Genomic DNA, 24,290 nt, shown 5'->3' on the forward strand with positions numbered 1-24,290 from the left:
AGAAGACTTCCTGCCTGAGAGGAACAGGTGAAAATGGCCTTGCTAGGACAATTGTAGCCAGTGAATACTGGAGAGGAACAATGTTGGCTGTGTCAGCGCTGCTATGGTGACGGGAAGGGGAGGGCTGTATACACTCTAGTCTATTAATACACAGCTCCTGGAGGAGGGGGTACAGGGACCTTCTGTCACTCTGAACTCTAGACCTAACCCTTCCATTGTCTGATCCTCTCCAGAGCCAGTTATCCAACTAGCTCCCCGCACAACCTCAGCTTATTGCCGGTTATTGATTAAACCATTTTCCACAAGAGCGATTTGAAGCCATTTTTAATATTTACAGATATCAGAAATCCTGGAAGATTTTTTTTTTTCAAAACACCACAAGCACCTACAGCTACCCACCACCCCAAAAATATCAGCATTTCCCAGTTACTGTCTCTAAATTACAGCAAGACCTTCTGAACCATGTCGACAGACCAGTTCCTCGTTAGCCTCCATCAGTTAATCCTCCAATCAAATGAAGTCTGACAGGAGAGCTGACACACTTGAACATCCTCCTCCAGCCTGTCCACATCTCAGCAGTTCACTGAATACTCTGCTTACAGACAGGGGGTTGTAAATGTGGTAGCTTACAGGTTAACGTGACTGTCTAAAGACAAGAAAAGTAAAACGTTCATGTTTTCATTCGACCAACCAGGCCTCAGCAAAGTTCTGTGTGTAGCTGTTGTCTTCAAATTACATAGACTGGGACAGTGGTTTAAATTACAGAGACCGGGACAGTGGGTTCTGACAAGTAATTTCCATTTATTCTTGACATGCTAGAAGGGAATAAATTACACTTGTATAGAGGCCAGCAATCTTTACACCAACGCTGGGCTTGGGGAGGGGTGCCGGCAGTCTTTACACCAACGCTGGGCCGGGGGTAGGGTGGGGTGGGGGAGCAGCAGCCAGGGTACTGGTGAGCAGCTGCAGTGTCTAGGGGCTGAGAGAAACTTCAAACCATCCTCGCCTGACAAGACTCAAGATAGAAAAGAACAACCCCCTCCCACACTTTCTTAGCGATAAGAAAGGAGAGGAGAGATGGAGGGTTGAGGAGAGAAGGGAGAGAGAGGAAGTCCCAGAGTATATTACACTACAGGCTCTGCTGTTACCACAGACCTGGGAGAAACGGAACACCCTTTCCCAAAACCATCAATTCAATAACAGGGAAAGACAACTCTATAAAACTGAAAAAAGTAAGTTATCTGATAAAAAAAAGTGTATATATATGTATATAAAACTAATACCGGGAGGGGTGGGAGGAGTGAGCATGTTCCTATGTCTTAAAACAAAGAACATGGAGGCCATTGTAGCAATTAAACTAAAAGAAAAAAAAAAAGATTACACTTCCTCAACAGACATCTCAATAGAGAAGGAGAAAAAAATAACAAAAATCATCGATGCGTTGATTTTCTAAGCAATTTACAGAGAGGTTGGGTGGAGTGGTGCATAATCCTTAATCAATATGCTTGTGTGGAGTTTACGGTTTTTATTCATCGTTGGAGACGCCAGAATACCAGGTACAATATAGTTAATGCAGCGGCCTAAAGAGAGAAACCTAGTAGTCACTAAAATGGTTTTCATCTTGACATTAGAAGCTCTTCTAGCACATATCAGCAGGCAGAATCTTAATTACCTTTTTATGAAAAAAAAAAAAAGAAATCCAACATTTGCTTAGTAATACCCAGGATTCATTCATAGCAACAAACGGAGAACAGTTTCACTTTACAACTTTCATTTTGCTTCCGAACGAGGAGGAAAGATAAACAAGGAACTGAATCAGGAAGATGACGATGGTTGGTGGTTTCAGGAGTCCTGACAGGAAGAGTCTGAGTGGGCCACGCCTCGCTGGGGGCGAGGAGGGTGGGGAGAGAGCTGCTGCAAGACAGCCGGATGGAGGAGGGGGGGGAGGGGGTGAGACACGGGGCCAGGGCACCCAGAGAGGAGCAGGGAGGGAGGGGGGCAGGAACAGGATTGGCATGGTGCACTACCACATCCACTGGGAGCCAACCATTTCTTTAGTTTTCAGTTTTGAAGAAACAAACGAGAAAAAAAAATCTTCTGGGGGGACAGGACAATAGAGAAGGCTACAGATTCCATACCAAGCCTGCTGTCTGTGTGGAGGATATAGTATATACATACCAATATATAGATAGATGCTGTGCATGGTATCTATATAGAGCCATTACATATATAGTATATGGAACGAAAGTTCTTTTTCAGGAGAGAGAGAGAGAGAGGGTTGCCCACGGCGCCGGCCGCAAGGCTCTGGTGGGTGTGTCCTGGAGGCCGAGGTGGGCGGAGTCGGTGGTGTGATTGGTTGGAAGGCAGATCCCGCTACGGCCACTCTGCTCTGCTTCACATCATTGTCTTTCTGCTCAGAAACCTGTAGAGAAGAGATGGAGAGGAGGAGACGGAGGGAAACCAAAGAGAGGTGACAGAGGAGTGGAAAGGAGGAGAGAGAGAGAGAGAAAGAGAGAGAGAGAGAGAGAGGGGGGGGGCGAGGAGAGGACAGAGAGCAGCAGAGGAGAGCGGAGAGAGAGGTAAAGGAGATGAGAGAGCGGTAGAGGAGGGGGAGGAGAGAGAGAGAGAGAGAGACAGGGTTAAACACCAGTGTGACAGCAGGGTTGGAGTCAGCAGGGTGAGAGGCTGTTATCAACCGGGCAACTCCAGGCCTGTAAGGAAAAGTGCAGAGTCATCGTTCAGCCCTGATCTGCTCTGCAGTGAGCTACTGCCGGGGGAGGAGGAGGGGGGGGGCAGAGTGTTCATGGGAGAGAGCTGGTATGAAAGTGTTCATGAGAGCTGGTATGAAACATTGATGAACGTGGCTCCTCTCCTCCACAAGAGGCATCTCAGGGAATAGAGGGGAACCAGGACGGACACACGCGCACACACACGCACACACGCAGCCTGAAATGGACACCAGCCGCCCGGGTATTAAGGAAGTCACTACGATGAATATGTGCCACCAAGTACACATTCTAAGAGTAGCAGAGGACAGCCCAGGTGCCAAAAAGAGGGTCCTGTCAGTCGCTACCAGTTTCCATGGCTCCTATAGGAGTCTTCCTGCTGAGCGGGTGTTTAACCCAACTACTCTGCCCTCTCCAGTAGAACAGGAGGAGAGAGCGCGCGCTGGGCGACCCAGATAGATAACACCACACGAGGAAGCGGGGTGAAGGTCAGACACGCACCAAACAACGCAGGACCAACCCACCAATGAGAGCGCAGGGCTCGTCTGTCTGGTGTGTGATTAGGGGGAGGTTAAGTAACCACGCCCCCCCCCCCCCCCCCCCCCCCCCGGCCAATGGCCACACCCCTTCTCACTCTAAGCCCCACCCCCACATCTCCGGACCCTAGTGAGGTGAGGTGGCAGGAGAAGGTACACCACACCACGCAGCCAGGATGAGGCAGATCTGATGCGTCCGTCCTTCGAGACCGGGGACGGGTTTATTCCCGCCGCTGGTTCCACTGCGTGGCTCGTCCTCACGCCGTGCGAGCGTGGCCCTGCTGATGCCCGTGCGCGCACACACACACACTATTGAAAGAGGTGAAAGGCACGCTCATTTCTCCATATGGGAGCTATTCTTAGGCCCGGTACTGATATAGACAGTACCCTTAAGCACGCTTCCTTGACACACCACCATGACATTTACACTCACACACACGTTCATACATGTACGTACGGACATAGAACAAGTCTACCTTCTCACTGCTAAATATATACACCCAGCATTATGAGTTACTCGTATAAAAAAGGGTAGTGAGTTTTAGCTCTTCGCATTTGCGTGTGTGTGAGATTATGTAGACAAGAGTTCACTAATTGAATAGCGGAGCAGTATAAGGCCTTGGGCAGCCAGGAGATTTGGGTGACAGACTCAGCAGACTGCTGTAAACAAGGTCTCCATTGTTACACCCTGACAGAGAGGCCTGGCCAGCCTGGCAGCAAGGACAACAGAGCTGCTGCTACCGCTTCTCTTGGAGCCGGGCTTGGTCTGGTCTGGCTCAGTCTAGCTGGGCTTGGTCTGGTCTGGCTCAGTCTAGCTGGGCTTGGTCTGGTCTGGCTCAGTCTAGCTGGTCTGGCTCAGTCTAGCAGGGCTTGGTCTGGTCTGGCTCAGTCTAGCTGGGCTTGGTCTGGTCTGGCTCAGTCTAGCTGGGCTTGGTCTGGTCTGGCTCAGTCTAGCTGGGCTTGGTCTGGTCTGGCTCAGTCTAGCTGGGCTTGGTCTGGTCTGGCTCAGTCTAGCTGGGCTTGGTCTGGTCTGGCTCAGTCTAGCTGGGCTTGGTCTGGTCTGGCTCAGTCTAGCTGGGCTTGGTCTGGTCTGGCTCAGTCTAGCTGGGCTTGGTCTGGTCTGGCTCAGTCTAGCTGGGCTTGGTCTGGTCTGGCTCAGTCTAGCTGGGCTTGGTTTGGTCTGGCTCAGTCTAGCTGGGCTTGGTCTGGTCTGGCTCAGTCTAGCTGGGCTTGGTCTGGTCTGGCTCAGTCTAGCTGGGCTTGGTCTGGCTCAGTCTACCTGGGCTTGGTCTGGTCTGGCTCAGTCTAGCTGGGCTTGGTTTGGTCTGGCTCAGTCTAGCTGGGCTTGGTCTGGTCTGGCTCAGTCTACCTGGGCTTGGTCTGGTCTGGCTCAGTCTAGCGGGGCTTGGTCTGGTCTGGCTCAGTCTAGCAGGGCTTGGTCTGGTCTGGCTCAGTCTAGCTGGGCTTGGTTTGGTCTGGCTCAGTCTAGCTGGGCTTGGTCTGGTCTGGCTCAGTCTACCTGGGCTTGGTCTGGTCTGGCTCAGTCTAGCTGGGCTTGGTCTGGTCTGGCTCAGTCTAGCTGGGCTTGGTCTGGTCTGGCTCAGTCTAGCTGGGCTTGGTCTGGTCTGGCTCAGTCTAGCTGGGCTTGGTCTGGTCTGGCTCAGTCTAGCTGGGCTTGGTCTGGTCTGGCTCAGTCTAGCTGGGCTTGGTCTGGTCTGGCTCAGTCTAGCTGGGCTTGGTCTGGTCTGGCTCAGTCTAGCCAGGCTTGGTCTGGTCTGGAAGTCTAGTTGGGCTTGGTCTGGCACAGTCTAGCTGGGTTTGGTCTGGCACAGTCTAGCTGGGTTTGGTCTGGTCTAATGTAGCCTAGCTGGGCTTGGTCTGGTCTAATGTAGCCTAGCTGGGCTTGGTCTGGTCTAATGTAGCCTAGCTGGGCTTGGTCTGGTGTATCGTAGCTTATCTGGGCTTGGTCTGGTCTAGCGTAGCTTATCTTTTACAGTCTATTATAATATCATATTATAGACTACAGGGATAGCGAACACAATGGCCTTCCATGTAGGCAACATCTCTGGAACTATTTGTACTCTACTGATAGTCATGTCTCTCCTATTTAGCCGATGTGTATTGCTCTGTAAATGTTCTTAGCCAATAAACAAACATTTTCCAGGAGCTTGCTCGATCGTCTCGTTGAGAGGCCACGGAAGAATTTTTACAGCTCACTTTTCTGGCCCCCGGGTGAAACTGTTTTTTGCTTCCCTCTGGAATATGTAGGGGTGGGACGTATGCCCACCCTCCCATTGCTCTCTGTAAAGTGCATTGTGTTGCCTCTGGGTATGAAATGTGCTATACAAATAAAGTTTGATTTGATTTAATGTAGTTTGATTTGATTTAATGTAGTTTAGCTGGGTTTGGTCTGGCCTAGTGTAGCCTAGCTGGGTTTGGTCTGGCCTAGTGTAGCCTAGCTGGGCTTGGTCTGGTCTAATGTAGTTTAGCTGGGTTTGGTCTGGTCTAGTGTAGCCTAGCTGGGTTTGGTCTGGTCTAGTGTAGCCTAGCTGGGCTTGGTCTGGTCTAATGTAGTTTAGCTGGGTTTGGTCTGGTCTAGTGTAGCCTAGCTGGGTTTGGTCTGGTCTAATGTAGTTTAGCTGGGTTTGGTCTGGTCTAGTGTAGCCTAGCTGGGTTTGGTCTGGTCTAGTGTAGCCTAGCTGGGTTTGGTCTGGTCTAATGTAGTTTAGCTGGGTTTGGTCTGGTCTAGTGTAGCCTAGCTGGGTTTGGTCTGGTCTAATGTAGTTTAGCTGGGTTTGGTCTGGTCTAGTGTAGCCTAGCTGGGTTTGGTCTGGTCTAATGTAGCCTAGCTGGGTTTTGTCTGGTTTAATGTAGTTTAGCTGGGTTTGGTCTGGCCTAGTGTAGCCTAGCTGGGTTTGGTCTGGTCTAATGTAGCCTAGCTGGGTTTTGTCTGGTTTAATGTAGTTTAGCTGGGTTTGGTCTGGCCTAGTGTAGTTTAGCTGGGTTTGGTCTGGCCTAGTGTAGCCTAGCTGGGTTTGGTCTGGTCTAGTGTAGCCTAGCTGGGTTTGGTCTGGTCTAGTGTAGCCTAGCTGGGTTTGGTCTGGTCTAATGTAGTCTAGCTGGGTTTGGTCTGGTCTAGTGTAGCCTAGCTGGGTTTTGTCTGGTCTAGTGTAGCCTAGCTGGGCTTGATCTGATTGAGCACTGAATGGGCTGGGGTTGGTCTGGTCTAGCACAGCATAGCTGGGGTTGGTCTGTCTTCAGGTTGGCCTGGTCTATCTTAATCTAGCAAGGCCTGGGATTGGTTTGGGCTAATCTGAAGTTTAGGATGAAGGCTTAGGCTGGCCCGGGAGGATCCCTAGCTGGTGCTACTCAGCTCCGTCTCTGTCATTAGCAATCTCGATACCACAGGGACAACTCATGGCTTATAAAGCATCAGATGTCTGAGCATAATAGCCGTCTGTATACTCGCTCAGCTATACATGTTATTTTGTTTGCCTTCTCTTTGCATATCTGCACTGTCAGTAAAGTGCAGTGTTGCTTCTTGCTCGCCATGTGCTGTTCTCCATGTGCTCATTGACTATGTTTACATGCACACCATATTCCGATTAAGGTCAATATTCTGGTTAATGTAATATTCCGAATAAGGTGTTTATATGTGCTGTAGCAACTGGAATATTCCGTTTACATGTTAATTGGCATATTCCCGTGGTTCAGCGGGAAAATCTGATGAATCCGCGCGGAAATAGTAGTGACTATAGTAACGTAAGTGTTGGTAGCTAGGCTGTGGTGTTGAGTGCGCGTCCTCCAGCGAGGCCAGAATGCTTGTTTCCTACACAGTCCTCCATTATCGTGTTCCCCTACTTGCCCTTCTGAACCCCAATTCAGCTACAACACTCCTGTTGATCCACTGTGTCCTGAACAATGAAAGACAAGAGTGAGAAGAAATGGCGAACGAGTTTATCGCCCTCCAGCTTATGCCGTTCACGGTCACCACAACAACAATACCCAGGATTCCCTACAAATAAGCATGCGCAAACATAACTGAATATTCTGGTAAATGTCATTTTCCGATTAAGGTGTATACATACAAAATATTCCGATTCAAACAGGCATATGCCAGGGGTCTTATTCGGAATATTCTCCAATGGGAATATGGCCTTAATTGGGTTCGGCACATGTTTACATGACTCTTGCCCAACCGGAATATTGAGCATATTCCGATTAATACAGGAATATGGTGTGCATGTAAACTTAGTCATTGTCAGTCTCCTGCAATGTCTGTCTGCAATGTCATTTTAGGAACTATGGTTGAAAATCAGCCGGCTGACTAAATCCGGCACTTTTACAGAAATGATAATTAATGTACATTGTCCCTGTAAAAATAAATACAACTTAAACTAGACTTAAACACACCCTTTAGTTAAGATCTTCAAGGAGTAGAGAAGAGAAAAAGGCTGAGACATGAGCGAAAAAGACAAAAAGCAGGCTGTGTGTGTGTGTGCGTGCGCGCACATGGGCCCAAACATTCAGGAGCTCCATTCAGACGGGTCTATTTAGGGTGTGTGATCAGAGAGAGCTGAATGGCTGAGGGGCTAGTGCTGGCTACAGTTGGAAGAGGGGCAGAGGAGAGGAGGAGATTTGAAAGTGCTGCTACGGTGACCATGGGAGTCCACAGGCTGCAACAGACAGCATACACAAAGGATTAGAAGCTGCCCACGTCATCAGCTAATCCTATTTATAACATCCCCACCACCTCCACTGAGCACGCTCACAACCCTGGAGAGGGCTGGGCCTCATAGAGGAGGAGAAGGGGTCAAAGAAAGAGTGCCCTGATGCTTTTATTTCTCAGGCAGAGGGAGAGGTAGGACCTTGGAAACTAAGCCAGCTCTAATAGTCCCGACATTTCATCTCCTCCCTATAGCGACTGTGGCCTAAAGAGAGCCACACCTAGGCTGCCATCACACCAAGCCGCTCCATGCACACCGCTGACATCCTCCCAGCCCCCTGCTGCTGCAGTCAATCTGACCCCCCTCTTCTCTGCTCCACACTGCAGCTCCCTTACAGGGGTCACAGGTCACTGCAGCTCCCCTACAGGGGTCACAGATCACTGCAGCTCCCTTACAGGGGTCACAGATCACTGCAGCTCCCTTACAGGGGTCACAGGTCACTGCAGCTCCCCTACAGGGGTCACAGATCACTGCAGCTCCCTTACAGGGGTCACAGATTACTGCTGCTCCCTTACAGGGGTCACAGATCACCGCAGCTCCCTTACAGGGGTCACAGATCACTGCAGCTCCCTTACAGGGGTCACAGATCACTGCAGCTCCCTTACAGGGGTCACAGATCACTGCAGCTCCCTTACAGGGGTCACAGATCACTGCAGCTCCCTTACAGGGGTCACAGATCACTGCAGCTCCCTTACAGGGGTCACAGGTCACTGCAGCTCCCCTACAGGGGTCACAGATCACTGCTGCTCCCTTACAGGGGTCACAGATCACTGCTGCTCCCTTACAGGGGTCACAGATCACTGCTGCTCCCTTACAGGGGTCACAGGTCACTGCAGCTCCCCTACAGGGGTCACAGATCACTGCTGCTCCCCTACAGGGGTCACAGATCACTAACCTAGCAGGGTTATAATCCCCTTGACAGTCCTAGTCCTGCAGTTAACTAGATGCCCATTTCCACTAAAACACCCCCTTGCAGGTGTCAAGATTCCCCCTATTCCCCTATCTCATCCCAGATTACTAATCTAGCAGGGTTCTAATCCCAGTGTCAGCCTCGTCCTTGTCATCACCTGCTGCACCTGGCCCCGCCCCCGCGTCAGGATAGGACACCAGCAGGCTGGACACCTCCGCCATCACCCCTGGCAACCAGGAGGCCCTCTGGGCGAGGGGGAGATGGGGGAGGAAAGGGGGTGGGAGGGGGGGGTGGGGGGTGCAGGACACAGGTCAAAGGTCACAGTAGAATGACATTACAGTTGGGAAACTCAGGAGAACAGAGTTGAGATATGTGATGAGTCATGGTTAGTTAGGACGAAGGTAATAAATCGCTCCTCCTCTCTGAGCATTCTGATAGATTATAACAGATTATCAAACAAGTGTTAGGTCCAGGAACGGTGATTGGCAGAAGAATCAGGTGAAAGTCAATTGGGGCCGTGAGGCCGGGAGAGGGGTTAATAGATGGGGGTCCGAGGGGGAAATCAAAGCAGCGATGCTGGGGGAACATCCACAGACAGGATCAAGCCCTTTGTCCCACAGAAGAATACAGACATGTTGGGTACAAAGTTAGTAGGCAAATTTCCCAAGGACGTCTTTGCATCTGCAAGACAGACCAATTGAATCTTTTATCTTTTTTGGGGGGGTGGGTGGGGGTCGGAGGGAGGGTGCCTCCTCGAACTAACACGGGTGTTTCTTTTTCATTTCTATTGTAAATATGGTGGGAGAGAATGTTCCAAATCCATGTATGTTTTTCTTTTTTTTTAGCAACAACTTTAAATGGTGGGGTGGTGGTGGGGGAACTGACAAAATGAAAACAATTGGTGTCTCCATCTTTTTTGGTTTTTTTGGAGCTGAAACGTCGCTTGGCTGTTTGCTACTAACCTTTCATGTTAGTCTTGGGTTTGTCAGTTTGCTTGCCTGTGGGGGTTTGTGCCTGTGGCCCCTGGGCCCCCGAAGAGGCCGCCTGTTGGGCTGCTTTCTGCTTCAGCATCGTCCAGTCAAACGTGTAGTCGTACTGGTGGTTCAGGGTCCTGCACACACACAACCCAGAAACACACACACGCAGAAAGGCGCGCACACACACACACACACACACACACACACACACACACACACACACACACACACACACACACACACACACACACACACACACACACACACACACACACACACACACACACACACACACACACAGAGAGAAACAAGCATACACAATGCAGAAACACACACAAAGAGAAAAGATAAACACACAGAGCAGTGTTTAATGTGGGCTCTTTGATGGCTGTTTATCCAGTCACTTCCTTCCGAGAACAAACACATTATTAGAGATGTGTGTGTGTGTGTGTGTGTGCGCGCGTGCGTGAGGAGCACCTGAAAAGGATGCGGAACAGCTGGCGCAGGTACATGTAGTCAGGAGCCTCTTCGAAGCGCAGCCCACGGCAGTAGTTCAGATACATGGCAAACTCTGCTGGGAAGCCCTGAGGAGACACAAGAGAGGGTTAGCCATTACCATTACATAACTCTCTCTCTCTCACACACACACACATCTCTTCAGATCTACAGAGTGGCCAGGCTAGGGCCCCCTTTGGCTACTGAGCCAGTCCAAGTGTGGGCTGTATATAGAGGGAGGTGATCTCGGAGGTCTTCTATAGATAGACTAACAGTCCAGCTGCTCTGAGAGCAGGGGGAGGGGGGTTAGAGGAAGTGTGTGACCGAGTCCCTTCACCAGCCGGTCTGGGCTGACCAGGGGGACAAGACTATCCTGACACTGCAAAACACTCTCTCCTGGGCTGTAGTCTGAACAGGCTCTGGGCTGTAGTTGTTTCCAGGCATCTCACCCTGGACCCTCCCCAGCGGTTGTCAGTATCAAAGCTGTGGGTGCGGCTCTATGGGTGACGGGACTCAGACAGTCCCAACACAAGTAGTTCTGTAACACCAGGCTTAGATGCAACAGCCAAGACGGCTCTTCTAGAATGCAAATTGGTTGTTTTGTAAGTGGCTAATTTGAAAGTGAAGAGTTCCCAAGATTCAACATGAATGTTATGCAAAGTTATATCACAATACAGCTTGACAGCCAATAAGGTTCCTTTGTCCCTAGCCTTACGGGACCCTCGGGCCTAGTGGTTCTCTTTGCGGTTCTACCAGGGACTCACCTTACAGAGAACCTCCACAGGGGTGGACATCTTCTTCTCACTGATCTTCTCGTACTTCTGTTTCTTTGTGGCAGCCTGCGGAACATGTGGACGAGAAATGAAAATGTTGTGCACCACAGATTTACCACTACTCTGTCTGCACAGGCAGGATCAACACAACCTACTAACTCAATACATTCCTCACAGAACACACTCCTCAGACAGGCTCAGCATCACACACACACACACACACACACACACACACACACACACACACACACACACACACACACAGAGACGCACAACAGAACACTCACTCCTCAGCCAGGCTCAGCATCACACACACACACACACACACACACACACACACCAGAACACTCACTCCTCAGCCAGGCTCAGCATCACGCACGCACACACACACACACACACACACGCACACACAGAGACGCACAACAGAACACTCACTCCTCAGCCAGGCTCAGCATCACACACACACACACAGACGCACAACAGAACACACTCCTCAGCCAGGCTCAGCATCACACACACACACACAGAGACGCACAAAATAACACACACTCCTCAGCCAGACTCGGCATCACACACACACACACACACACACACACACACACACACACACACACACACACACACACACACACACACACACAGAGAGAGACGCACAACAGAACACACACTCCTCAGCCAGGCTCAGCATCACACACACACACACACAGAGACGCACAACAGAACACTCCTCAGCCAGACTCAGCATCACACACACAGACGCACACTATGCACATTAACACCCTAACAGTAGTTAGTTAGTACTGTAGGTTTGTACGTGTCTATACTGCCTCCCATGCAGCATCATCTCCTGTCCTGGACTACTCTAGTGTGTTCCTGGGACCCATTGTACAACCACCATCTGCTGTGGTGAGGTGGTTTCTGACCCTCATGAGATAAAATGGGGAGAGAATGAGGAATGCTAACTTTCCTCTACTGAGGCTGGCCATCCAGCTAGCTAGGGTTAGCCTGTAGCGGTTTCCTGGCAGCTAGCTAGGGTTAGCCTGTAGCGGTTTCCTGGCAGCTAGCTAGGGTTAGCCTGTAGCCGTTTCCTGACAGCTAGCTAAGGTTAGCCTGTAGCCGTTTCCTGACAGCTAGCTAAGGTTAGCCTGTAGCGGTTTCCTGACAGCTAGCTAAGGTTAGCCTGTAGCGGTTTCCTGGCAGCTAGCTAGGTTTAGCCTGTAGCAGTATGCTAGCAGCTAGCTAGGGTTAGCCTGTAGTGGTATGCAAGCAGCTAGCTATGGAGCCTGTACCAGCTCAGCAGGTTCCGTGTCCTGCTAAATCAACACAGCTCTGCACCGCATGTAGTCACAGGGCCCAATGCATGTCTGGCTATTGTTTTACAACATGATCCTTGTAACTGGCTGGTTCACGACCTGATCCTTGGCAGGGCATTCAACAGGGAAGAGGACTAGGGTTTCAGCCTCTGGCACCCGCTAGCAGTGAAGGAGGCTGTTGTTCAGTGTAATTACATTAAGACGTAAGACGTAGTTCCCTTTGTAACAGGCTATAAGACTATGTGAAGGGGTGAGCTTGGGAGAGGAGATGAAACAGCATTACGTTGCAGAGCCGGTACTGAAATAGCTAGTGCTAAGACGGTAGGGTACCTAGCGTTAGATAGCAAATCTAAGAGTATCTAACTAAGGGTAGCCAGAGCTCATCCAACAGCTTCTGCTCTAGAAGGGGAGGTTTGAATCACCACTAGTATTCATCAGGAGGGAGGGATGATATCACGCTGCCTAGCGATGTGAGGAACGCAGGAAGCCGTTAAGATCTGCCCCATCACCTGCTTACTAGAGTCTATTAACCACACCTAGAGGCTGGTCCCTGATCAGCTGGACAGGGTAGCACTGTAGGGGCCTGCCAGATCTCACTATGCCAGGATCGCTGCTCTGCACTAGATGAGGTGTCAAACTACAACTGTCTGACTGCAGTTTAGGAAGCCCTGGAACAGTCCCTATTGAGCTAGCAGTCCCGTTCTCCCTTGCCTTTCGGCCTAGATGTGTCTTGTATTGAAACAGCAGTGACTATGCAGTGTATTGGGCACTGGGCCACAACTTTTGAGCTGAACACTTCAGCGTATTTTTTGACAATTAAAAAAGATGGCCTGATAGCGTGGCTATGTGCATTCCTGTGTTGTGTTAAATCTAAAAATAAATGCATCATTATGATTTGATCATTCTGTCTGTAGCGTGTGAGTGAACCTTTGTGAAGCCGGACGATGTGCCCTAGAGTACCTGCCTGGCCTACCTTTAGTCCCTGCCAGGGCAGGCTGGTTCTGTTGAAGTACATCAGCACGTAGCCTAGCGACTCCATGTCATCGCGACGACTATAGAGATGGAGAAAAAGAGAGAGACACAGACACACAGAGAGGGGGCAGTCAGAACACGCACGGAACCACGGATCGGACGGAGGGGGAGGGGAGACTGGGTTCTGGGTTAATGGGCTGGACGGCTGGTGCTGCCAGAGAAAGCGGGCCACGGAGGGAGCGGCCTGGTGAGCATGGGGCCTGAATGCTGCGGGCCCAGTCCTTAGGGAGGCACGCTAGACTGGAAAATAAACACTGAAAAAAATACTGAAGATGCATTCCTCTCGCCTTCCTTTCTCTCTCCTTCCTCGAGTGCATTGGTGTCAGCCGTGTAGAGGGGCTTCCAAAGTATCTCAAGAGTATCTACACTCTTCCCAACCCCCCTCTCCCTCTTTCCTTACCCCTCCCCCACGGCTGGGAGGACCAGTGGTGAGCTGATGACATTATTAACCTACACAACGCTGGCATCTTTGACTCGTACAGCACTTTGGTCAACGCGAGTTGTTTTGCAATGTGCTTTAGAAATACATTTGATTTGATGTATTCACTTTAGCTGGAAAACACAGCCATGAGTGAGACAGGCTGTCCTGAACCAACCCTTCGACTCCAACACAGGTCCCAGGGGACTGAACAGGTGGGCGTAGCACCTCTAAGGTGGGAAATTACCTAATTTTTCTTACACCTGTCAAAGGCCTCAGATCTCCACAACCGTCTAAATGGACAGTGGAGCTTAATGCTGTGTGGCCCCATTGGTAAGATTATGGCCGTTATGCACACTACACCGGTGCCGGGGAAGACGGGAGGGATTGAGAAGGTGTGGTGTATTCCAGGTGAGCAGAGCAGGGCGGGGCGCGGCCTGTCCTGGCCAGAGTGCCCTCCTACCTTTGCTCGATGCCAAGGTGTGCGTTGATGCTGGCGTAGCGGGCGGTGCCAGTCAGGTTCTTGTCTTCTCTGTAGGGGATGTGCTGCCGCGTCCGGTTGTCACGGTACTTCTTGGCCAGACCAAAGTCGATGAGGAACAACTGAGAGGGAGAAGAGGACGGAAGGAGAGAAACAGAGGGAGAGGGGAGAGAGAGAGAGAGAGAAACAAAGATCTGGTGTTTGAGACATTTGCTCTGACTGAGCGGGAAATGTTGACAAGATGGAGGCTGTTGCGAGATCATGGAACCTGCTCTAACAGCTGTCATGTGATGTGATGGACCATCGTCCTTAGGGCTGAGACGTTCATCTACAGAACAATGGCCATGTGACCCTGCAAACCCTCTCTGGGGCACAGAGGCGACTGTAAAGCAGCGGAACAGCAACAAGGAATTGGAAAAAAAGAAAAAAGAAAAAAAAGCAACCAAAATATTATCAGCTAGATTAGTTCGAAGCGTGTCCGTTTGGAGACAGACTCTTAAAAAAAAACCCTCCCGCCCTCCTATAAACCTCAGGAGTAGCCCCCTAGCAGTCAGACACACCCGCACATACACGCGCACACACACAGACGCACACACACGCACCGCTGCCATCTGTGTTAGCTGATAACCTCTAGATCTGTTTAGCATGTGTGTCTGGTTTAATGCCAACAATAAGTCTTCAGAATCATGGACCAAATTAATGACATACATTTAGAAAGAAAAAAAACAACCAAAAACTCAAAAAACGGCTATGATGGGACCAGAAACCCCTCCAGAGAATGTCAGAATCGTAGAGCGACAGTCAGGGTGAGGGGGTAGCAGTAGGCGGCTGTATGGGTGTGCAGACCTGGTTTAATCCTGAGAAAGATGGGTCCTGAGCAGAACTAAGCGCCAAGCTTCTTTTCCTCTTGCCCACTGGAGATTCTAAACACTGAACAGACAATAGAGGGTGCAGTGCATCAGCACAGGAACGCTGACAACCCCACGCACGCGCGCACATACGTACGCGCGCGGCCAGCGCAGACAGGCAACACCAAGGCTCAGAAAAAGACCAGAAGGAGAGGGGAGGTGGGGGGGGGGGGGGGGAAGAGGAGGAGAAGGGGAGGGTGGAGAGAGCCCAGGGCTGTCCTTCTTCCACCTGCCAGCTAGCTAGCATAAGCTCCAGAGAGGCCTCCTCCTCCTGGGGCTAGAGTAGAAGAGTGAGCCGGGGCTTAGAGACCAGCCGGGGCCACAGCAGGGCAGAGGAGTGGGGGGAGGACCTGCCAGATATACAGGCCTCAGACCTGCCTGGATGACAGAGTACAGTGACACAGGCCGAATGTTGGCCATTTACTATACAACTGCCCCACTACATATATAGTATAGTGCTCTACAAAGTTCACATTGATTATGTGTACGCCTGTTTTGCGTTCTTGACTTTGCGGTGGCTTGGTGATGTTGCAGAATTTTAATTTAACGCTAGCTGTGCCACGCAATTTAGAGGTGAGCTTTACTATAACTGGACAGTACTGGGACACCAGTAGCATGTCACAGCTGTCCAGACTGGCACGACTAGGGTTAAAACAAGAAGGCAGGTAGACAGCTAGCCACTACGGGCCATTCCCTAACATGGCGCTTGGATAAGGTGTGAGAAGCTTAGAAAAACAAATGCAGCCGCCCAAAACTGCCCCCACCCCACCCAACTCTGCAGGAAGTGATAGATCAATGTGGTTGGTCTCTGTTCTCTGCGGAGGGGGGACACTCCGCCAGTATGGAAGGGGCTAGGAGTCATGGGGTCTGTACTGTAGGGATGTGTTGCAAAGTTAACTTACAAGGCTGAATGTGGTATTATAGTCAGATGCAAGTGTAAGTTTTATTCATAAAAGCGCCTTTTCGAAACCGGGGTTACAATGCGCTGTATAAAGAGAAGAAAAGAGCTGCTCTGTGGAGGTGAGAGAAGCAGAACGGGGGTTGGTGGAGAGCAGGACCTGCTCTGTGGAGGTGAGAGAAGCAGAACGGGGGCTGGTGTAGAGCAGGACCTGCTCTGTGGAGTTGAGAGAAGCAGAACGGGGGTTGGTGTAGAGCAGGAGTTTATCTACAAGAAGCAGGTAGTGGTGTAAGTTGTTTCTGCTGAGGAGACAGGTTGTAGAAAGCAGCCAAGGACAAGGTAACGAGACGAGCCGTTAGTCTACAATGAAGCCAAGCTGACTGTGGCGATATTAAACTCACACTGTGCTGGAGAGGCAGGGACAAATATACAAGAAAAGGAACTAATAAATGTGACTAACTGTTGAGGTTGTACTGGTCAGAATGGAGTATGTGTCAGGAGACTTGAGTCCAGGGTCAGAAACACTTCCGTCCTATTGGAGGTGGATGGAAGGTTGCTAGCCAATCAGCATGATTGTAAGAGAGTAAGCAAGAAGCAGTGAACTGAGCAGAAGAGAGAGGCAGACTGGGTAACAGGAGCGTGGGGTTGGCTAATGCTAACTAGCGGCTAAGGCTAACAGCTAGGCCAGGCTTCCATCCAGGGAGTAGATTTGCCATCATGGCCTGCCCAGGACCTCTCAGGTGTGGGTGTGAGTCAAAGCTGGACGTCCTAAAGATGGGGGTGTGCTGCCACCCTCGACGGAGGTGTTGTGTATAAAACAAAGGAGTTTCATGTGTATGTCAAAAGAAAGAAGCTGGAGAGGCTGGCATTCACACAGACACACAATGATAAACACTGATTCCAGAGAGCACTGCCAAAAATGGGAACACAGGCTTCAATCCAGGCTAATATACCCAGAGAGGTGCTGCTTGGTTCTGATTGGACGGGTCTGATCAGCTGACAGGATCAATCAGCTATGGAGTGGAACACTAATGACCGCCACAGCTACGGTGGCCTGGTCAGGGTCAAAACGCTTCATGCTTTAACTTTGCCAAATGTTGCCTGTCTGCAAGGGCTCAGGATATTTAGTCAATTTTAAAACAGAGTACAAAATCAGGCAACTTGATAAATACAGTTTGAAAACTTAAAAAATAAATTTAAAAAAATCACACAAAAACAAATAAAATAAATAAAACGCCTAAAATGTTTTTTTTTTCTGCGATGGGGGAAAGAATAAAGGGGGTTACACAACATGCAGAAGGCTGTGGTATTCCTGGTAGAACCACAATAGAACCACAGAGATATGGAGCACTGTGACTGTTCAGAACCACTCTGTTCCGCTCTCTTCCGCTGTATCTCTATGGTAGAATGCTCTAGAACAGCCGTTATACTGAGGGGGGCACTCTGGGCCTAGACTAACCCATATTGAAGGTTAAGGACTTGGTTTCCTTAACATTCCCAGTTAGATAGATACATGCATAGATCCCCATCATACTCATATAGGAAAAGCAGCAACTTGCAATATTTTATACCCATTATACCAATTAGCTGAACAGGGACTGAGAAAATTGTTTTCATTGGGAATAACATTTATCCAATGTCCATATCCAAAATAATAACTAGCAAAAATGGGGATAGTTCACTCAAAACTAGTCAAGGGGAGTCTTACAGAATGGGACCCTATGGCAATGCAGAACAAAGTGACACATTGGTAATTGATATCCAAGCAACCCAAGTATGCATCCAGATGGGTTCAACTACCATCTTTTAGATTTTTATTTTTTATATTATTTTGAGTGAATTATCCCTGTATGAATCAAAACGGTCACTTAATTAAAAAAAAAAAAAAATGGTATTGGAAGCAGCACCTGTGAATCAGACCCTGTTCAGGACTGGGTCAGACTTACCTTGTTACAGTGACGCCCTATACCCATTAAGAAGTTGTCTGGCTTGATATCTCTGTGGATGAAGTTCTTTGTGTGCACATACTCGATTCTGCTGATCATCTGTGGGAAGGAAACGACTCGGTCAGATTGGACCTGAAAGAGGCCTAGAGGGGGGTCGTGATCGTGAGAAGATAGAGTTTTTCTTAGGAAACTCAAGAAAACTGGATTTTCCTGCTTTTGAAATCACTTGTCAATTTGGACACAGTACGGAGAGTTTTTACACAGTACACTACCGTACAGTGTTCCATGCACTTTCATCTCTAGTGTCATTAGTATGGGGCTCCTACCAAGTAAACTACAGGCTGAGAAAGAGATCAAAGCCTAGCTGGCCAGTGCATAACTGTTTTCATGCGAGGGTAGAGGCACTTATACCTATGACACAATATATTATTTTCAGGGACATATTTGCATTTCTTGTATATTGTATGGTACACCCCTTTGCATCATTGTACAGCTCATCTGTTTATTTGTATAATGTATAGTGTATTTATGATCGCGCCTTTTGTACTTTGTGTTGATGTCCCTTGAATGTGGCTGGTGTAATAGCGCAATTTCCCCACAGGGACTAATAAAGTACCTACCTAACTACTGTACCTACGTACCAATGGACTGGTGTGAAAAGACCCATTTCTCACTTAATACAGTATAAATGTTAATATGTCCTGAAACATGTCCCATTAAACTTGATCTGACATTTTATAAGCACATTTCAATCATGATATGGCATATTAGGTGTGCGTACCTGGTCTGCCAGCATGAGGACAGTCTTCATGGTGAACCTGCGGGAGCAGAAGTTGAACAGGTCCTCCAGACTGGGCCCCAGAAGGTCCATCACTAGGACATTATAGTCCTTCTCCTGGCCATACCACCTGCGCACACACACATTATAGTTAGCACCTTAGTCACCCATGGACAATCCACATGTTAATCATATACATACTTCCTGGTTATCCAAGGCTAAAACTACAGGACAGCATCACTAGGTGAATATAACAATAATTTTATCAATCAATCAGTCAATCAATCTATCATAAATACACTGTTAGATCCATCCAAATTCTAATCCCGCAGTGACTGAAATCTAATCCTATAGTGAGTCAGTCTATGTAGAACAGGAAACTATTCTGCAGTATGACAGTATAACACCTGAGAGGCGTATGGTTCCACCCAGGCCTATTTGTAACATTGCCCTGCTGTTCCCACCCAGGCCTATTTGTAACATCGGCCTGCTGTTTCCAAAAAGCATGTCTTCCTCCTCAAATAATGAGATAAAAAAGCAGGGGTCAGCATAACCCGATCAGGGCCAGTGAGGCATGCTGGGCTGCAGAGAAAGGGAGGGGTGGAGGCCTCTACCACCACTACTTTTCTTTTCCAGAAGAGTCCTACCCTGCCTTAGAAACGAATGGCTAGCTAAACATATACTACTACGACAATACCTAAAAAACGTCATTAATCTGTACGTGTGTTTTATTGTGCACAGCAGGCATCACTTCAGCGCTTAAGTCACCTTGAGAGACAAACCCACACTAGGCCCTACGAGTTGTTTTCCCGACTGCTAAGCCGCCATTTTCTACCAGGGAAGGAAGACGTGTTGGAACAAACACAACAAAAGACGAGCGGCCATTTCCCACCCCCGATGTTAGCGAGCTAGCCCGAGGTTTCCCATCAATCCTCCTCGACATGGCCTCATACTCGATGGAAAAACTACAGGGCAGAACAGAATATAACGCCTAAATGATGCACTGTTCATATCTTTGCGGATTCAACACGCACTACTCTTAAACCACCGAGAGAAAGGGTGCTCAGGAGATTCAGGCTAATGCCAGCTAGCATGCTGACGCTACTGGATGACTTCCTATAGCTCACATAACTGGTGTATAATGAAAATACAGCTATACAGTTTTCTTAATAAATAGACAATGTCACAACACAGTTATCACATTACAAATGAATAGATAGCTAGTAGCTATCGAGCTATTCTTACCTTATGTGTGGGATTCCGACTCCTCCTTGTAAGATTTTGTACAGTTTGCTTTCATATAACAACTGTGGGTGTCTGGCTTTCTGTGATTCCAGTTTCACTGCGACCTCCTGTTGAAAACAAACCCAAGTGGTCAGATATCTCCCCCAGGACAGATAACTTCACTCGCCATTGTCTCATCTAATCTGCATCCGTTTCAAAACGGCCTGTTGTTAATTCGTGTGACTAGGTTGGATAGACCCAAAACGAATCAAACAACACTATATACTTTTCTGATAAAACTGCTAAATTGAAGGCTATGGTCGGATGGCTAAATGGCAAGTGAGTTCATGGCACGATAATTCAGATTACGAAACAGGTAGCCAGCTAGCCATCTAGCTAGCAGGATCAACAAGCTAGCCAACATTAGCTCTACTAGCCAAGTTAGTTAGTTATTCCTACCAACTTGTGACAGAACTACATTAGATTGACCATGCTGGTGAGTTTACCTCTCCATTTGTGATGTTGATCGCCAGATAAATGTCTCCGAAAGATCCGGATCCAATTTTTCGGACCAGCTTGTATTTCCCACCGACAATGAATTCGGCTTTGGAGCCGCTGCTGCTGGCCATGTCCTCACACTGACGAGACCCCCCAGTCACACTGACGAGACCCACCCAGCAGGTTACACACTCAGTGGGATCTACTCTGGTTCCCCCCTCAGCTGGGGATCAGACCATACACAGTCTCTCAGCTGGGGATCAGACCATAAGAGTCCTGGATGGCCGTGGGCGGTCCGGTGAAACAATGTAAGTGAGCTAACCTCGGCTACAACTCGACGGTTTTTTTCTAAACGGCGACCTACGATATCTTCGCTAGCTCGTAAACAAATATACGTGAAAATAAAGCCACCGCGACAAATGTGAAAACGGCTCTTCAGAAAAGAAATCCAAACGTGGCCGGATCACGGTGACAACCATCCAGCGCCTGAGTGGCTGGCTAGCCTGGCTGAGCTAGCAGGACCCGGTCACTCGATGATCTACCCGAACCACCTCCCAGAGAGGGCCGATACTAATCGTGCTTATCAAATATCCGACGATGGATTCGATTTCGATGTGATTCTCCTCTCCTAAGAGAATATTTGACTGAATCCCAGGGTCGCAGCTTCCCCTCCAAAGCGCAACCCACTCACTCCGCCATCTTCTCGTCACTGACCCTCAGCTTGTTTCCCAGAACGAGCTCGTGCTCACCAGAACGCGCTCGGGCGCGTGCACGAGCTTCCCAGAACGCGCCCGGGCGCGTGCACGCGCGGCCCATAGCTGCAGGCAGGAGACAGGCTGTGACGTGATCCAGTTTCTCTCCTAGTTGCGGAAGTTACCACTGTTTCTTGAAGTTGATGCAAAATAATATTGAATCAAAATAATATTTTACACATGATTAAATATGACACCGATTATTCAATGTATCCACAGATACTAGTTCTGTATGAGGAATGAGGAGGATTGCAAGTTCACATGGGTATGTCCTGATTAAAGCACCACAAATAAAGGTTTAGGTTAAGTCCATACTTTTTTCAGTACTGTTCATATCATACTTATGTTATTCACATGTCACGTGCTATTTATATTAGTGTGTGTGTGTGTGTGGCAGTTGCAACATAGGACAGGGTAGGTGCTACTAGCTACAATGCTGTTGATTAAAGGGTTTGTTGTTTCTTCACTGCGCTGACAAATAAATCCTCAACAGCGGGTCACTGGTGCCATCTAGTGCCAGTAGCCATACAGTCTGATGGTGAAATATAAACTGATAACCACCAAATCGTCGCATTCTGAAATTAGTTGGCTGAAAGCTCCCTGAAAGCAGCACGCTCCTGTAGGCCTAAATAGACACAACAAAAACAAGATCACGTTTTCCTGTAGACTCATGCAGCGTACAGGCATATACACTGTAGTGGAGGAACCAACCCTCAAAAAGAGCCTTAGTTTTTGAGATACCCCTCCCCGGGGTAGAACAAAACGAGACATTGTTTTTTCATATCTTTAATATGTCCCCTTCATGAAATGGATTGTCCCAAGTTTTACTTTTACTGCAAAAGTCATGAAATTCATCCCTGAAGTGACGTACCCCATAGGCCAAAAAAGTGCAAAAAACGCCTAACCTGAAAGAGGGAATTCAAAGATAACCCTTTGTCATTTTCTACCAGATGTTTGTTTTTACATCATACTTGCACAGATGGTCTACAGGTATCCCTACATCCCAAAGCAACCAGGATGCCAATATTTGGTTCTATTTTGAATCAGCAGCCTCCTATATAAGGCCTTATTATAGGCGGAAAGAGCAAAAAGTTATTTTGTATGAGGAATATTCACCTTCAATCCTGGTCCTACTCTTCTATCAGGGATAGAACAAAACCTGACCTTATTTTTTCATAACTGACTTATCCCCTTCATAAAATGTATGATCAGACTTTTTACTTGTTTTTAAAAAGCCATGAAATTCTTCAATAAAGTGATTCACCACATTTGCAAAAAAGAGCCAAATACTCCAGGCCTGCCCTGAAAAAGGAGTTCCAAGGTAATCCTGCATCATTTCCCATCTACTGGTTGGATTTACTTTATATTTCCACAGATTGTCTACAGGTAGAACCCTAACACCCCAAACCAACCAAAGTGTCACAATATTATTGTATTGTGAATCAGCAAGCTTTTATAGACTACTAGGCCGTGTTACAGACAGATACGTCAAAGTTTTTTTTTTCTGAGTTACTTCTAATCCTGCTGTAATAATACTGTAAAATGCCTTCATACAACACAACTGCTTAATAACAGAGAGAATAACGGTGGCATATGGTGGCACCATATGCCAATTTGGTACATCGCCTGTAGGACGTGTTGTTCAAAAGCATCTTCAGTGGGAGGCAGATGTGAGACTGGCATGTCTGTGGTTGATGTGAGATAGACCTACATAAAAATAGGCAAATCCACAGGTTTCAATAAAATTGACAAGCACATAAATGAGCTTCAGGGTCTGAGAACCTTTGGCTTGACTGATTGCCTTCCAGAGGCTCTACCGGTGGCAAGAAAATATACTACTCATCTCTAGGGTCCAAAAAAGAAGGCAAAGGGCCAGCCATGTACCACTCTTGATGAGCTCCGGTGCATTATTGCATCAACCACAGCCATGCCAGTTGTATGTAGGCATTTTACAGTATGATTGTGTGTGCATTATAGTGCAGGGTTGTGTGATGCGTAGTGCAGTAGATCTGTAGTAATAATGCTTGTAGTTAGTGCTTGCTGCATGCCGCTTCTGCTTGCTACACTGCTTTCAGCTACTGCTGCTGGCTAGCCCTCCTGAGGGTGAAAAGAGGAGTCAGATGCGTAAGTCTCCTTCTGCCGGTACAAAGCCACTCCACCGCTAAGACTCCTACAGTGTCTCCACGCGGCCACACATGGTAACTGGGTACCTCGCGGTCCCAGGCTAAACTGTGGGGGATCTTGGAGCAACAGTAGGCCCCAGAGGCAAGGCGCGCAAGCCCACCTGTGTGTGGACACGCCCTGGCTCCTGCCAATCACTGTCCCAGCTATGGGCAAATAGCATGGGCAGATGGGGCTCATAGCCATGGTAGGCAACCCATTTAGGAGAAGGTCACTCTGAACAAAAACCACAGGTGCTGCGCGCGCATCAAGAACATCCCGAGGCCCCAGCCCGACTGGGAGGCCTTCGCAAGAAGCCCCAACCTCCAGGCCGGCTACACGGCGGAGGTGAGAACCCGCTTACAACTGCAGGCCGAAGAGGAAAAGCCTCGGACAACATATGGGCAGTTTCTCGCTGCTAACGAGGAGGCAAGAAGGAAGTGGGTGCCAACAAAGGGGAGACTCGGAGCCTCCCCCAGATCATGAGGGCGCGGGCACGGATGGAAGAGGCGCGTAGACACTTCGAGGATGAGGGGACCACAGAGAGTTGGGAGGTATTGAACGAGGTCAAACAGCAGCTGTTTAAAGGGCAATGCTCGTTTTTGACAACCTGGACCTTATTTACGACATATTATAAGAAGTTTGACTCACCGAGATCACTTTGGTGTAGTTCGGAGGCCTGTAGAAGAAATTTAAAATCCAGCGCGAGCCAGTATATCCATGTAATGACGGTGATCG

At 48.7% G+C, this 24,290-nt stretch overlaps 1 protein-coding gene across 3 annotated transcripts; it reads right to left on the reverse strand.

Moving 5' to 3' along the window:
* Positions 1-309: 309 nt before the first annotated feature.
* Positions 310-21,338, reverse strand: csnk1a1 (casein kinase 1, alpha 1). 3 transcript variants are annotated; one of them, XM_084456383.1, is made up of 11 exons: positions 20,649-21,338; positions 20,164-20,270; positions 18,922-19,048; positions 18,141-18,239; positions 14,371-14,510; positions 13,431-13,509; positions 11,136-11,210; positions 10,354-10,460; positions 9,898-10,010; positions 9,057-9,144; positions 310-2,422 (listed from the first exon to the last, which is right to left on the reverse strand). In XM_084456383.1, exons 1-10 carry the CDS (start codon positions 20,769-20,771, stop codon positions 9,083-9,085), a joined length of 1,032 nt encoding a protein of 343 aa, XP_084312509.1. In that variant the 5' UTR covers positions 20,772-21,338; the 3' UTR covers positions 310-2,422; positions 9,057-9,082. The 3 variants fall into 3 exon arrangements, with proteins under 3 accessions (XP_084312509.1, XP_084312508.1, XP_084312510.1); XM_084456382.1 differs by having other exon boundaries at positions 9,862-10,010; XM_084456384.1 differs by lacking the exon at positions 9,057-9,144.
* Positions 21,339-24,290: the final 2,952 nt, after the last annotated feature.

Source organism: Borostomias antarcticus (genome assembly GCF_949987555.1).
Source record: "Borostomias antarcticus genome assembly, chromosome: 22".
NCBI classification, from domain to species: Eukaryota; Metazoa; Chordata; class Actinopteri; order Stomiiformes; family Stomiidae; genus Borostomias; species Borostomias antarcticus.

Coding starts and splice junctions, on each gene's coding strand:
- csnk1a1 (XM_084456382.1), bottom strand. CDS start 20,771: ATGGCCAGCAGCAGCGGCTCCAAAGCCGAATTCATTGTCGGTGGGAAA. Junction 19,049..20,163: donor GTCGGAATCCCACACATAAG/GTAAGAATAGCT, acceptor GTGTGTGCGCAG/GTGGTATGGCCAGGAGAAGG. Junction 18,240..18,921: donor TCCTCATGCTGGCAGACCAG/GTACGCACACCT, acceptor TCCTTCCCACAG/ATGATCAGCAGAATCGAGTA.